Source organism: Lotus japonicus, chromosome 1 (assembly GCF_012489685.1).
Source record: "Lotus japonicus ecotype B-129 chromosome 1, LjGifu_v1.2".
Lineage (NCBI taxonomy): Eukaryota > Viridiplantae > Streptophyta > Magnoliopsida > Fabales > Fabaceae > Lotus > Lotus japonicus.
The window spans coordinates 133,196,479-133,212,389 of NC_080041.1; the positions used below are offsets into that span (position 1 = coordinate 133,196,479).

The 15,911-nt window shown below is 37.2% G+C and overlaps 3 protein-coding genes across 4 annotated transcripts; 1 reads left to right on the forward strand and 2 right to left on the reverse strand.

The window, feature by feature from the left end:
• Window positions 1–1,860: 1,860 nt before the first annotated feature.
• LOC130731039 (uncharacterized) lies at window positions 1,861–2,700 on the reverse strand. The gene is made up of 2 exons (XM_057583225.1): window positions 2,535–2,700; window positions 1,861–2,371 (listed from the first exon to the last, which is right to left on the reverse strand). The coding sequence occupies exons 1-2, from the start codon at window positions 2,694–2,696 to the stop codon at window positions 2,039–2,041; spliced, it is 495 nt and encodes a 164-aa protein (XP_057439208.1). The 5' UTR covers window positions 2,697–2,700; the 3' UTR covers window positions 1,861–2,038.
• A 1,977-nt stretch (window positions 2,701–4,677) lies between these two features.
• LOC130731041 (flowering time control protein FCA-like) lies at window positions 4,678–10,312 on the forward strand. Its single transcript, XM_057583228.1, has 13 exons — window positions 4,678–4,782; window positions 4,953–5,035; window positions 5,140–5,188; window positions 5,306–5,353; window positions 5,491–5,561; window positions 6,031–6,082; window positions 7,309–7,388; window positions 7,469–7,533; window positions 8,453–8,512; window positions 8,604–8,901; window positions 9,412–9,576; window positions 9,669–9,797; window positions 9,979–10,312. Exons 1-13 carry the CDS (start codon window positions 4,773–4,775, stop codon window positions 10,027–10,029), a joined length of 1,161 nt encoding a protein of 386 aa, XP_057439211.1. The 5' UTR covers window positions 4,678–4,772; the 3' UTR covers window positions 10,030–10,312.
• Window positions 10,313–10,747: 435 nt separating this feature from the next.
• Window positions 10,748–13,101, reverse strand: LOC130731040 (glycine-rich cell wall structural protein-like). Of its 2 annotated transcripts, XM_057583227.1 has the most exons (2): window positions 12,012–13,101; window positions 10,748–11,957 (listed from the first exon to the last, which is right to left on the reverse strand). In XM_057583227.1, the coding sequence occupies exons 1-2, from the start codon at window positions 13,000–13,002 to the stop codon at window positions 11,095–11,097; spliced, it is 1,854 nt and encodes a 617-aa protein (XP_057439210.1). In that variant the 5' UTR covers window positions 13,003–13,101; the 3' UTR covers window positions 10,748–11,094. The 2 variants fall into 2 exon arrangements, with proteins under 2 accessions (XP_057439210.1, XP_057439209.1); XM_057583226.1 differs by having other exon boundaries at window positions 10,748–13,101.
• Between the last annotated feature and the right edge of the window lie 2,810 nt (window positions 13,102–15,911).

The following is a 15,911-nucleotide window of genomic DNA, read 5'->3' on the forward strand; positions in this document are numbered from 1 at the left end:
AATCATGGTTCCATTTCATAACCCAAATTAAGTGGGAAGCAAAATGAGGGGAGTCAATAAAATTGGATGATATACATCTCATCTCATCTTTTATTAACGTACCCAAATAATAGAACATAAACATCCTATTTCAGGAGGTTCCCTTCAAACAAAATAAAACATAATCTATAATCTAGGAGGTTGCATGTTCAAATCTTGCATTTTATAAACTCAAAAGTGACATTGATATTATTAAGATGAGAAATGCTAGCAACACAATCTTTTAAAACACACTTCTTTTGATTAATTTATTTTTGAGAAATCAACACATTTTTTTAAGAAGAATGAAAAATATGTTGATTTTTCATAAAATAAACCAATCACAAGAAGTGTGTTGAAATATGTGTTCATTTACTGTACACAAAGAAATGTTTGTGTAAAGTTACACAAACCTAAGTTGACCTGTTATCACAAGTCACAACAAGTTAAATCATTTTTTTAAAATGAAATTAATTATTGTAAAAAAAATCACATCCTCCTTAATCTCCAATCTTTATTATTATCACCTACATCCTCTAACAATAAAATCCAGAAAAGAAGAGAAATTAAGAACAAAACATATAGTATAATTTCTTGTGAATATTACACAACCCAGACACTACTCTAGAAATGTACCCTTTAACTACATGAGTTCTGCAACTAAAAAAAAACTACCACAAATGAAAAACTCCTTCAGAAAACCCTCATCACTACTTGTAAAATTCAAAGTCAGTATCATCAATGGAAAATTAACAGTTGAATTTGTGCTAAAATCATAAATTACACAACCACTGATTACACAACATCTATAATAATGGTATAAATTAGTAAAATTGCAACAATTAATCTTCCAATCAACTTTTATAATTCGATCCTTATTTACATTCTCAATTTTTTTAGCTAAATCTTAATTCTGAAATCTGAATTACATGCTAACAACTCACAAGGACACTCGTTTGCTTATTAAACAAGAATTCAAGAAATTATAAATTCTCTCAAATAATTATTTTTATTATCAAAAAGAAACTAAGAAGTCGAATAATTAAGCAAGGTAGAAACTTGTTGAGCGTAAGCTGGGGTTTTCTTCTGAGCTCTGCGTTTCTTGCCTCAACCCTCGTCTCTTCCTCTCGCTCTCTAACAATGGACATTGACTTCAAAGAATACGAACAACGTGCATTCCTGCTTCTTGACAAATGGCAGATATCACTACAGCACTAGTTTTTTTTTTTTGTTACAAGAGGAAGACAGACGTAGTCAATATGCAAATACTTATTTATTAATATAATTGCAGAAAATTTGTGATGGAAGATATTGTGAATTTCCAAAACACATTAAACTAGCTCAACAGAGAATGCCTAGTCACATGTGCAGCAAAATCATATAAGTTCTATAAAGCACCAGAACAAAAGCACAAGGTATTAACGTTATTGACACTAGCGTTTTATCATGCTACTTACAATTGCATGCAAATGTTTTCAAGGGCAATTAATTTTCAGCAATATCTAATTTTAAGACTTTGTTCACCAATTTCTGGTTTCTTATTCTCTTATAAACCACAAATTAACATCTACACTTGATTTCTTTTGGTAAACTTGTATGCTAGTTGTACTTATTGTGTTTCAATCCCTTCCAATTCCTTCTACTAAGAACAAGTAAATTAAGTTTAGTTGTCAACACAGTACGCTCTGCATCGTCCAGCTACCTAATATGCACTTGATTTAATTGGTACACTCTTGCATCGCGTGTAGGTAAGTTAAAATGATAACTAATCCAAAATCTTTGCCTATATTTAGATTTAAAATTAAGCTGCATATGATTTTCTGGTGGAGAAACTAATGCATAGATAAATCGGGTTCTGAAATTGTAAGCCTTAGAAAAAAAAGCTATAAAATGTAAGTACATCTCCAACTTCTCTTGGGTCTTCCAAACTTAATAGAATTTATGCTAACACATATATATTTGGACCTGAGGGTTATACAATTAAACCAGTGGACCTGATTGATGACCCTTGACTTCATCTTCAGATGCTTTCTTCAGGCGGATTTGGAGGCGGAGGTTGATGATTTGGAGGCGGAGGAGCAGGTTGAGGATTTGAAGGCTGAGGAGTAATATTTAACTCTGGAGAAGTTGAATAAAATCCTCTGGAAACCATATTTGGATTATGCACAGAAATAAAATGCATGCATACGGCATTCATAGTGGTAAATAACTCGTTACACACTCCACATCGCGGAATCAGAAGACGCTCTTCGAGCCCAAGAGGCAGGCCAGGCATGATGAACAATTCGTCGAGTTTGAGGTTGATAATGCTGCAGGGCTCAGCGTAACAAAGAGAAATTAAATACTGGTGGATCTGAAATATACATATAAAGAAGACAGTAAAATGAGACAAGAATGATGATTAAAACACGAGTCCAGAAAATGAAATCAGCAAAGTAAGAAAGACCCCAGATTCAGATAAGAAGAAATTCTTTAGCAGAATTCAAAATTCAATAAATAAAAGAATGGAGATGTACCTGACTTTTATTTGTCCTTTGTTGAAAGTTGAAACCAATGTGAGAGAGAGCTTGAGAAATTAAAGGGTATAAGAGAAACTGAGTAACTCCACAGAACGTTATCTTCTGCAAAGAAAGTGTATCTGTCCACTGTCCTTGTATTTTGTCACTGGCTGGGTGCATGTGCTCTTCCTTTTTCTTTTTGGTGGAATATGTGCTCTTCCTGGCATTTTTTGTGGTGGGGTCCAGCAATTGGTGGAGTGCATAATCTATATTATTCTTTAATGTCCTAATGTGGATGGATCATGGATAGAGTTATTAGAGTCTAATCTTTTGACAGAAGGAAGCAAAATATCTGATAAATTTTTGCTCAGTAATCATGTGATGGCTTAGATAGCAATGAATTGAAATTAGTTGCCAATTTTCTTTTGGAATCAATGTTTGTTACACTTTCTGGTTTTTTTTATAAGCTTTACTGATGGTTAATTGGCTAGCTAGTATGGAGGAATAGATAATTTATTTCCCCAAAGATGTAAGCAATGAAAAAGGATAAGAGGTAGTCGTGCTTTGCTTTCACACATTAAACTAAATCGTGACTTTTTTTGTCTCGGTGTATTAATTAAGGAAATCACAGTTGTTGTTGAAAGCTAGCTTTGAATGTGGCAGTACTTCTAGTTGTTTGGTCTTGTACCCTGAAGCCAAAGCACGAAACACTAACCATATTAATTCCATGAGTCATGAGTGATCAATGGGTAAAGAAACATGAAACAAAGCATTAAGCTATATGATCACTCTGTTGAACTGATACTTAGAAGTTAGCACTTTCACACATTTTTATAAAGCTAGACCGCATTATGATGAATCTCTTTTCTCTAGTGGCTAATGGGATTGAGTTTTGGACTCTCTTCGTACCTGCCCTCATCCTAAAATTGATAGCACCGTTTGTTCTATTCAAATGTCGTTTATCTAAAAGACTAGACCACGAAATTTGTAAATTAAACTGAAGTTCATGATTGATATGCAATTAACATGTAAAGTAGAAGAAGAAAAAATACTTGGATAAGTAACCTTCATTTTAGATTACTTTTTGTGAATTTGTGAAGAAAAAATGTCTTGGGATGCTACTGATAATGTTCGAAGGTCATAGAGATCTAGAAGAAAGTCAGCTCATTTAAGTGAATATCAATGCAACATGATTACTTCTACCCCTAAATATCCTATTTATGATTTTGTTTCTTACAACAAATTGTCATCTTCTCATGAACATTTTTCTTTGGCAGTCACAAGCATGACAGGAACCAAAGACCTATAAGGATTAGGAAGCAATCAAACACACTTATTGACAGGAAGCTGTTAATGTTGAATTAACAGCTCTGAATACAGCAAAGACATGGGAACTGGCCTATCTCTTCCTATTGGTAAGAAGACCATTGGGTGTAAATGGGCTTTTAAATTGAAATTTCATGCCAATGGTTCTATTTAGAGATGCAAGGATAGGTTAGTGGTTAAGGGCTATAATACACAAACTACTGACATAGGTTTTTTAGAAACTTTCAACCTAGTAGTCAAGATAAATACTGTCAGAGTCATTCTTTCCTTAGCTGCCATTAATAGTTGGTACCTCAAGTAACTTGATGTCAATACAACTTCTTACATGGAGATCTAGATGAAGAGGTATACATGGACCCCCCTGGTTTATCCTTATCTTCTCCTAACTTTGTATTTTTTTTTTTGATAAGCCAATGAATTAAATAGAAAGGAGTACAAGGGGTACTCCAACCCATGGTACAAGAAGAGAGAAAAAAGAAAAAAACAAAGAAAGCTACTGCATCAAAGCAGATCAACAAGATGCAAATCCCTTTATGAGTTGAGACAAGCAAGTAAACAATGGAAATCGTTACTTCGGGGTATCAGGATTTTATCTAATAAGACATTTTTCTGTCCTCACCAATAGAAATATGTAAGGGACTTTCCTTAATGTTCTCTCTTTTACCCTCCGTCACTAAGAGAGATAGTTTTATATATTTTTTCGTATATTTATCAATTTGGCATTGGATCGTGCATCTTTTAAGTAGAACGCTCAAGCTCAACACCATATTTGTTAGTAAATTTCTTCTGCAGTTCATTTCTCTTTGTCTATTGTAGCTCTTGCATTTCTTTTCTCAATTTTGCACCTTTAATTTTAATCAGGTCCGCATTGTGTTCCAAGGATTTGGAAATATTGTGGAGGTTGTTCTCTTAAAGGACAAGAGAACTGGTATGCGACAAGGTATTTATATTTGCTGTTATTTCACTTATTTGTATCACCATCAGTTTTATAATTTGGTTTTTCAAGGGTTGCGATGAGGTATGTGCTTCACTTGATGCGCACATTAATATATGTTGTATATCATATCTATAAGTATTAACATTAGTCTAAACTTTGTTTATCTTACACAGGAAGTTGTTTTGTGAAATACTCAACATTCAGTGAAGCTGACCGGGCTATTAAGGCTTTAAACAATCAGTATACATTTCTTGGGGTCAGAAATTTTACCTTTGATGGATGACTTGAACCATTTCTTTCTGCTATCTACTTCATTAGTTTGAACACATCTTCATTGTTTGGTGCATTTTCATTTGGTAGGAATCATGTCCTGTTGTTGTCAGATTTGCTGATCGACGTGAGCGTCTTGGTAATTATTTTAACTTATAAGTCCTTTGGACCTATTATTACTATTTAAATACTGCAATAAGAGAGGATCATACTTTTTTTTTGGTTAAATTAATGTGGTGCTTATTTAACTTTTTAGGGGTTCGAGGTCCCTGCCGAAACTTGGAAAAGAAAGACCCTTCAGAAGGCATGTCTCATCTTTCTCCAAGATAGCCCATGGCCTGCCATTTGAATATATGATTGTCTAATCTAATCTTTTATGGTTTTGTTTTCAACTAAATCATCTTATTCTAATTTTATTTTTTTGCTTGTATATTTTCTCAGAGGCGGTACTGGTGGATAAAGTTTTTGTTAATAATATCAACAGAGAAGCTTCATCTAAAGAAATTGAAGAAGTATGTTTCACTACTCACATCAATCTAGATTTATTTTCAGTTTTTCACTTCACCAAAACACATGTTGCTTTTGCATTCACGCCTATGATTGCATCCTTGACTTTATTTTTAAATGGACTATATGCTAATTGTAATCTAGAGTTCTAGACAGTAAATGGTACCCAAGTGACTCCTATTAAATTGAATATAGATATTATTATAAAAAAATTGTTATCATGTGAACAATTCATGATGTTCCAATATAGCTAACAGCTAGCAAAAAAATGTTTGTTAGATATATTCATATCAGTAACCTTTTGCAGCCATTCAGTCAAGGGGGTTGTTATATTATCTTTATTCTTTATTATGGTAGCCTTTTATTTTGCTCTCATATAGGCTATTATGGAATATACTTTGTAGTATGCAGGGTTGATGTGGTATCTTAGGCTTGATATTGTGCTTCTGAGTTTTGTATGCATATTTTCTGCAGATATTTTCACCTTATGGGCATGTTGAAGATGTCTTCATTGCGACAAATCGTGGTTAGTCCTTGATCTTGCCATGTTATGTTTTTCATAATATTTGTGGCTCTAAAGAATGGGCAGATGTTTGAATTTGTCTTTTATTCCTTATCCCAGAAAAGACCTTGGGGAAAAAACCAGAGGATAGAGTGAGGGGCAGTGGATGTATATGGATTGAGATAGAGAACTCTCTCTGATCCAAGGTAGTCATAATCGAGATTTTACTTGGGATCGAGAGAGAAATAAAAGATCGTAAGCCAAAGGATCTTAACACAGATTGTAAGATCCTACATAAAAAATGTATTTTCATATAAAAATATAATAATATAACTATCTAAGACATGTAATAATATAATTAAAATTTGTATTTAGATATTAGTAGTGATTATGAAAGGAGAAAAGGCATAAAGGATATATATATCTTCACAAAGAAGTTGAAGAGAGGATTCTTTTGAAAGCCCAGAACTAAACCCAGTTAAATAAATAGAAAGATTTGAGGGGGGAAAAAGAAGACTGAGAACAGAGACAAAAAAGTCAACAATGTAAAAATGGTAAAATAAGACGCAGAGTTGGGGAGTTGAGAGAAAGATAGTCAAAAGGGTTGAGATAGTGACAAAACTTGAAGACAAAAATGAAGGGTGATTGTCATCACGGGTTCTGGGTCCTACTCTTCATTGCTGGGTCACTGGTTCATCATTATTGGTCATTGATCATTGTTACGCAGCTCAACCTAGACTTAAATCCACACCTTACCGTGACATTTTTCCGATGCTATCAAACCAGAGAACTTGCAGTCTGCGGAACAAAGACATCAAACGGAGTTGATGAGAAACAAAGTTGTGACTATTAGAGAGGCCAGTTGCCAACTCTCGTGAGTATCGACGTTTTCACTTAACGATCTTCCCTGACGATTCCATATGATTCTACCAATACATATTTTTGTGTGAATGGATCAGAGACCATTGCAAAAGTGGTACGGTCGGACAATCCGACAAGTCAACTCACGATTTTGACTACCTTGCTCTGGTCTCTTTTGCTTAAAAAATGACACTTTTTTGAAGAAAAAAGAATGAGTAAAATTACTAAACATTTTGGAAAGATACATACAGAAGAGAGAGGATCACGCCCCATCCATAATGGATTACTTTGAATTTTTTAGCATCAAGTATTGTGTTTATTTCTCAATTTATTCATTTTTTTTTTTTGCCTTCTCCTAACTTCTTTTCATGTGGATGCATTTCTTGAAGGATATGCTTTTGTCAAATTTTCTAATAGAGAAATGGCGCTGGCAGCGATCAAAGGGTTGAATAGAACATACACGATGAGAGTAAATCTAATTTATTAATTGGTATATATTACTCTTTCCACTTTTGGATGCTTGCTAAAATATTATTCTCATCAATGTAGGGTTGTGATCTTCCATTTATTGTTCGTTTTGCGGAACCTAAGAAACCCAAAACTGGAGAATCAAGGTTTTTCTTTCTCATCCCATTATTTTTCATACAACCGTGTTCATCACAGTTGTTTTCATCACAGAAGCTAACAAGTTTGTACATGGGGCTTATTTTGAGAGTGGGGGGGGGGGGGGGGGCGTTCCAATCAAGCAACTTTATTTACATGGTGGAGTAACAATGAATCTTTACTTAGTATGCAAAAGGGAAATACTTAATTCATATTCTGTTTGAACTGTTTACGGTTGCATATTTTCTAGAATTGTGTGAACCAGGCCAGATTGGCCAAGTGGACCAGGTGAACTGTAAACACCAAACCGAAAGCAAATAAGTAAGACAATTGCTTCTTGATAAAGGATTTCATGAGAATGTGCTTATTTGTAATATCAGCACATAAACATTAAACACTGTTAGGCTAATTTCTTAATGTCATGGTGGGCCAAAAATAATTTAAAATTAAGAAAAGTAAATATTAAATTCATAAATAACTTGATGTTAGGGAAACATACATGTAACTCAATATTTAAAGAAACTGTTCTTGAATTAATCAGGGTATAAGTTTTACTAGAGAAACGTTCAGCATACATTAGAATATGAAATTAACATATTTGTGTACAAAAAGAATATTTTATGTCAATGAAAATTTTAATTTATATATAATGAAATGATTCCATTTTTCTGTATTTTTCATATTTGATAATACTATAAATGTTTTGTTATGTATTCCTGTATTATTTTAAATTGTTATTCCTTTACTTTCTTAAATTAATCATTTTCTAATAGAACTCCAATTAGTTACTGTAAATGAACCCATCAGATCACTCAGCCATGAACAGTCAGATCCAATCCGGTTTTGCAAACAATAAAGTTTGCTATTTTGTTACTGGAGAAAAATTAGGAATTTTGTATTCATGTTCCATTTGTGTGCATCTCTCTTCAGGGGCAACTATGTATCTGGGAATGCAAATTTTGGTCCTTGTTCACAAGAATCAGTAGCTTGGTTTGCTTTTCCTTCATCTTCTGACTTTGTTTACTAATTGCTATGCACATTTTACATGCTAAATAAGTTTCTGTTTAATGACTTGTCACAGGCCACTGCCAAATTTTGGTGATCCCAATACTGGAGGGAATATTATGCCTATTGCCCCACATCATTCCACAGTTCTACACCCGCAAGTTGCTTCTAATATGCCAAACTGGCAACCTGGCCCTACTGTGGCACAACAGCCTTTTCTTCCCCAACAAGCACATTCACAGTTGGCTTCAATGCCTTTGCAGTCAATTCAAGCTCCAAACTTCCCTTCTCAACCATTTATTACTGAGGTGCAGCGACAGTCTCATTCAACAGATTCATCAATTCAAAATATAGAGCAGCAGCTAAGTTCTCAGGTTAGTGACTAACAGGTAATAGCAATCCACCAAAAATTTAGAAGTTTTTCTTTCAGGGAAAATTTGGTTTTGATGTAAGTAAAGTTGTCTTTGAAGAGGTGGACTGAATAGTTAGAGTTTTGTCTTTGGTATATGTTTATTCTTTAATCTGCATTGTTATTGGTGAATGGTGAGGCATTGTATTAGGAGAGTTACTGTCACAAGTAATGGCAAACTACAAGGATGCCATTTACTTTGTTTTATGTCACACATTTTCTCTGTATCTCTGTCTGGCTATTAAGTACATTTCAAACGATTAAATAGAATCCGACAAGATACCAGTTAAGTGTGTGTTTGGGACTTTGGGTACCCGGTAGGATTTCACGTTTGATAGAGAAGTGATTTCGGGAGAAGTTACTAGCTTTGTGGGGGAGGAGTGATTTTGGAAAGATTAGAAATATGCCCCAACATGCTATAAGTATCTTTATTTGGCAGACTGCAATAGTTTTCTAAGTTAATTGGTCTTCCCAGCTGCCCAATCAGATTGGAAGCAATCCTAATACAGTTGCCGGAAGTATCTCACCTGATCTGCCTACAAGTCCCCAGGATGAAGAATTTCCAGAGTGTGACTGGAGTGAACACTACTGCCCTGATGGTGATAAGTACTACTACAATAGTGTCACTTGCGAAAGCAAAGTAATGTTGGAACCTTTTGAGTTTTGATCTTGTTCATTCAATCTGTTTTGGATTTCTGCTACTTTGGTGTGTGATGGTTACTCTTGGTGCAGTGGGAGAAGCCGGAGGAGTATGCCTTATATGAGAAAGAATCACAGAAACAGCAGGAACAGAAAGATAAAAGCTGTCTTTTCGCAAAATTGTCATTGTCTTCCTCTCAAGAAGTTGCTTATAGACAACAGGTTCATTCTCAGACGTATTTCTCCCTTTTACAAGTTCAGCAAAATTAAATTAAAAAAATAAAAATCGTCCTATAGAGTCCTAGATTAATAAACATGGTCATATTGCAGTACCTAATTGTTTGAAAGTGACCTACTGGTTTTTTCTCATATCACTGTAACCTAACATTATGTAATTTTGCAGGAAACAAATCATGATCACTGGCGGTCGGAAACAAGTCTTGTTGCTGGATAGGTGTGATGTTATTTTTCTTGTTGGGCTACTGAAGTCACATATTCTTAACAATTATTATTATTATTATGATAAGTGGCCTAACCTAATGTTTCTTAGAGGCTTTGCATTTCTTATTACTTCAATGGCCGTTACTAATCTGTAACTGGGGAATTTGCTGAATTTCTGATTGAAACTTAGTAATTATATTAGGAAATAGAAGACCTATTTGCAATCAGAGATAACCCTCAGTCCACCTCAAATTCATAAGAAAGTAAGAAACTAAGAATGGAGATTCTGTTCTACATTGTTGGTGTTCTATGTATGATTGTTGTTTTTAATTACTTCCAATTTGGACCACATTTAAAAAACCCTCATTCTTTTGTTACTTGTTTGTGCATAGACTTGCTCGTCCTTTTATTTTTCAAGTGTAACAAAAAATGCATATCACAATATTTTATTTTTAATTCTTGTTCAAGTATATTCAATTAATCTACATTATTGGTATAATTAATCTACTCCTGATATATTAATTTTGAGTCCCAAATCTTGAATCGTGTGAAGTCACAATTTGTCCAGGCTATATTTGTAACATATAACAGCTCCCTTAATAAAGTTTTAAAATATTCAATATATGTGAGAAAACATTTGTCAGTGAAGTACTGGTGATTTCTTATTTTAATTTGTTAATATCCTCATAATGATCACACCAGTAAGATAACATGAGTAACAACACTAAATGTAAGATTGAGGATAATCAGTTTTAATATTATTGTCTGGTACATAATTATTTTTTTACAATCAACAAGCACGATGTTTCTATCACAATATCAAGAGACACATGACATATGGTCACATTTCTCTTATAACAATAATGAGACTTCAACTATAGATATATATCTCGAACATCTGTACTATAGCCACTTATACAAGATCTCTGATCTACCTCCACTTTCATAACTGCCAAGTATAGTTTCTTCCTTCAGTCTTGTACTCAATATATCTCTTGTACTGAACTTATTTCTTATACTGATTAATATATCTCCTCTTATGCTCTCTTAATGGACAATACCTTCACCGGCACCACCTTTAAGCTCGAGGACCACCTTCCCTTGAAATTCCAGCATTTCCTTTACCACGGACTCTTTCATTTGCACCAAAGTTGGAACCACTACTTGGGCTACCTTCTACATTCGAACCAATTCTAGCACCTCTATTAATGCTACGTGCTCCACTTGTCCCAATGCCTCCCCCTCCACTTGCTCCAGCATTTGCACCGGCACCAGCACCAGCACCTCCACCCACACTACCTCCTGAACCAGCCCCAGCACCAACACCTACTCTTGCTCCTCCACTAGCACCAGCACCTCCACCAAGGCCAACGCTTCCTCCTGCACCTCCACCAGCACCAACACTTCCACCAAGACCAGCGCCACCACCAACACCTCCACCTCCACCAGCTCCTCCACCTCCGCCAAGGCCAGCACCTCCTCCTACACCTCCACCAAGACCCCCTCCTGCACCTCCACCGAGACCAGCACCACCACCTCCTCCTACACCTCCACCGCCACCAGCGCCTCCTCTTGCACCACCACCGCCAGCACCTCCACCAAGACCTCCACCAGCACCCCCTCCTACACCTCCACCAAGACCAGCGCCTCCTCCAACGCCTCCACCGACGCCTCCTCCAACACCACCACCAAGACCTCCACCGGCACCAATTCCTCCTCCTGCACCACCACCAAGACCTCCTCCGGCACCAACTCCTCCTCCTGCACCTCCGCCGCCACTAGCACCAGCACCCCCTCCTGCACCTCCGCCGCCACTAGCACCTCCACCAGCACCAGCACCAGCACCCCCTCCTACACCTCCACCAAGACCAGCGCCTCCACCAACGCCTCCTCCAACACCACCACCAAGACCTCCACCAACACCAATTCCTCCTCCTGCACCTCCACCGCCACCGGTACCTCCTCTTGCACCCCCACCTGCACCTCCTCCTACACCACCACCAAGACCTCCTCCGGCACCAACTCCTCCTCCTGCACCTCCGCCGCCACTAGCACCAGCACCCCCTCCTGCACCTCCGCCGCCACTAGCACCTCCACCAGCACCAGCACCCCCTCCTACACCTCCACCAAGACCAGCGCCTCCACCAACGCCTCCTCCAACACCACCACCAAGACCTCCACCGACACCAATTCCTCCTCCTGCACCTCCACCGCCACCGGTACCTCCTCTTGCACCCCCACCTGCACCTCCTCCTACACCACCACCAAGACCTCCTCCGGCACCAACTCCTCCTCCTGCACCTCCACCACCACTAGCACCTCCACCAGCACCAGCACCCCCTCCTACACCTCCACCAAGACCAGCGCCTCCTCCAACACCACCACCAGCACCAATTCCTCCTCCTACACCTCCACCGCCACTAGCACCTCCACCAGCACCCCCTCCTACACCTCCACCAAGACCAGCGCCTCCTCCAACACCACCACCAGCACCAACTCCTCCTCCTGCACCTCCACCAGCACCAGCACCTCCACCTCCACTTGCGCCTCCTCTTGCACCTCCACCGACACCTCCTCCCGCGCCACCACCAAGACCTCCTCCTGCACCTCCACCACCACCGACGCCTCCTCCAACACTACCACCAGCTCCTCCTCCTGCACCTCCACCAGCACCGACACTACCTCCTACACCTCCACCTCCACCACCAGCACCTCCTCCTCCACCTCCACCAAGACCAACTCCTCCTCCTACACCTCCACCGGCACCAACACCTCCACCAAGGCCAGCACCTCCTCCAACACCAACTCCTCCTCCTCCTCCTCCGCCCCCACCATGTCCTGAACCTCCTTTTCCGTCTCCTTCTTCTCTGGCTCCACCTTTTCCAAAGCCACCACAATTTTGAGGTTTTCGCCCTTCTACTATCCCAACAGTTATTATCATCAATAAAACAACATACATTCTAACATTACGTGAAAATACAGTCATATTTGTTCAAAAGTGCAAACACGAAAGTGATTATAATATGTTTCAGAAAAGGAAAGAAGTTTGGTAAATGCTTGTAATTCGGTGGTGTTATAGTTCTCAAACAACCCTATTTATAGGATGAAAACATGACCAATATGTCAATGATGTGGGGACTAGCACTAAAATTGATAGCCACGGGTGCTACTTGTTATTGCACTAAGATTTTGAACCTGAATTAGTGCATCTGCCGTCAAGCATTTATCATGCACTAAAAAAGTACCTGTCGACGTGCCCTTATTTACGTATGTATATATAGTTGGTTTTCACTATTCATCTCTATTCTCTAGATAAGTGATTACATGCTGTTACGCCATATAGCACAATATTGATTCTAGCTCCATTATATTCCTTTTATACCGTACACCTGGTTATCCATTAACGAAGCTTCCCAGGAAAAGTGACACTGTAAGGGGCAAGTCATGGCATGCTCTTTGCAATTGATGAATGGTATGTATCTAAATGTATATGGTGTAAATACAAGTTTCGCGAAGCAAGTATATCTGTATATGCATAGAGCGAATTACTCATATAGCTGGGAGTGTGGAAATATAAGAATTGGTCCTGTCATTTTTTATTTTATAAGTATTATAGAAAGAAAGGACTAAATGTGATTAAAAGTGGAAGAGGAAGTATGATTAAAAAAAATTAGATGGACTAAAACGTAAGTAATCAACGTGAAGGTTTGTCAAGTCGACAGTTGATTGTCAAAAATGAATGATCCATAGTCAATTAGACATGTTGTAAATAAAAGAAATTCATGGACCAATTGCTAAGAATTTTTTTATAAAGACATAATTTGATTCATCTTTAAAAGTAAGAGACTACTCTTTCAAAAAAAAAAAGTAAGAGACTACAAAATATATTTAAGCATTTTTCATGATGGATCATGTTAAAAATGTTCAACTCATACTATTAATACTAGTACATGTTATTTACAACATGATCCTTATGCGTTATGATTATTTTGCATAGATACTCTTTTAACTTGTAAATTAGATTTTTCTTGATCGCAGATAGAAAAGTATTTTTTAAGACATTCTATTCCTATTGTTTTCTTTCCTTTGCCTTACACAGCTCTATTGCCCTTCTCCCTCATTTCTCCCCTTTGAATGAGGGAGATGAAATGGTAAGATGCATTGGAACTTCAGAAGTGGAAGGTCCAAGGCGCACTAGATCAGCAATCACAAACGGAGAAGGTGAAGCAAGCAGCCACAAAGGAGATTTGGAACCAAGATCTAGATAGTCTAGGCAGGGGTCTAGCACTGATTTGGATTAACATATTTGAAAATATTCACAATAAAATAAATCGGTCATTTATATTTTTATTGATATATGAAAATTGGTACATTTTACACCTTTCAAGAACTGAGATAAATTGAAAGAGAGAAAGTAGGAAAGGTTAAAAACTTAGCATCATGGAGTTTCCAGTAATTGTTACCGGCATTATTCTTGATCTTGATCTCATCACAGGTTGGCGTTGATTCATCCATTATTCCATTAGATTATGATGACATGATAGAGAAGCATAGAGATCCTCACTCAGTAACGATATGTAGCTGGGCTCTGAAATTAACTATGTTAGCAAAAGAGGCAATAAGAAAAACTACTATACCTACTTTGTTCATTTGTTCAAACTTGGAAAATTGCTATGAAAAAAAAACATATGCAAGACTGTGACTGATTGCTTGTTCTGAATACTGCGAAAGCAACAAGGATGACAAAAACATAGTGACCGCAAAAAATTTGTTAGATTGGCAAAATGAATGGGTCTAAACAGGTACAATAATTTTGAAAGGGCATGCAAAATAAGAAAAAGAGTGGTTGGGTGAGTTTGGTTCAAGTTCAACTTAAGGCCTTTGAGTAGGCACATGCTTAATTAACACTATATATCAACAAGATTAAAACTTGCAAATAGTTGTATTTTGATTTTACAATATATTAATTTTCAGTTTTTGCTAGAGATGATAACTGACTACAAAATAGTAGAACTTTCAACACCATTTTCACAAAACCTCTCTAGGATCACTTTCACTAAGGACTAAATAAATCCTTTAAAAAGCAAAGCAAACTACACAAACTGAGCAATGCAAGTAGTGCATTAATGGACTAAATTGGACAAGGGAGACACTAAATGTAATTTCACAGCAACATGCCACATTACAAGCTGAAAAAAAGTGAGAAGCTATATGCAAGGCTATGTGAGAGAACTTGTATATATATAAGAGCCATCTTCAGTGTAATTTATTTATCAGAGAGAACAAATTCCTTTTCTTCACATGCTGTTTTCTTCTTCTTTTTCATTGTTCTCTCTGCTGAGCATTTGTAGACTGAGGTTCAGGATTTGAAAGGGGAGGAGCCGGTTGAGCATTTTTCACTACGTCCATGGAATTCAATATTCAATTCGGCTCATGTTCTTTGATATGAGCATATGGCCAAAATATGAGCATGTTGAATTTCATGGATGTAGCCGAAAATTCTCAACACAAGAATAAAATCCTGAGTCCAGAACCAGTTCTTAACACAACAACAGAATTAAATAATAATAATAAATCAGAACTGAGCAGTTCCTCGGTCTTCATTTTTCTTTCCTCCATTTTATCCCTCTTTCTCTGTGAAGTGCGGTCTGGAGGAAAATGACCAACTGAAACACAATCAAAGGCTATTTCAGAGAAACACATTCAGTCATGAAAACGTTAATTGATCAGAGTGATGCTACCTCGTTCCTTCGGCATATTATGAACAGCAAGTTAGGTTACAAATGTGCACCGCATTGAGGACGTGTGTACAAAATTACTAACATTTTCACTCACAATTATAGCAAGTTCGTCAGCCCAACTTTTTCTTTGTTCGTCTATATAGTCTAAGGATCA

What these genes read in the sequence shown, in the direction of transcription:
- LOC130731039 (XM_057583225.1), bottom strand. Translation starts at nt 2,696, where the DNA reads ATGCACCCAGCCAGTGACAAAATACAAGGACAGTGGACAGATACACTT. An exon ending in AAAGGACAAATAAAAGTCAG is followed by an intron (nt 2,372 to 2,534) that starts GTACATCTCCAT and finishes TGTATATTTCAG; the next exon opens with ATCCACCAGTATTTAATTTC.
- LOC130731040 (XM_057583226.1), bottom strand. Translation starts at nt 13,002, where the DNA reads ATGACTGTATTTTCACGTAATGTTAGAATGTATGTTGTTTTATTGATG.
- LOC130731041 (XM_057583228.1), top strand. An exon ending in ATCAGTATACATTTCTTGGG is followed by an intron (nt 5,036 to 5,139) that starts GTCAGAAATTTT and finishes TTCATTTGGTAG; the next exon opens with GAATCATGTCCTGTTGTTGT. An exon ending in CTTCATTGCGACAAATCGTG is followed by an intron (nt 6,083 to 7,308) that starts GTTAGTCCTTGA and finishes CATTTCTTGAAG; the next exon opens with GATATGCTTTTGTCAAATTT.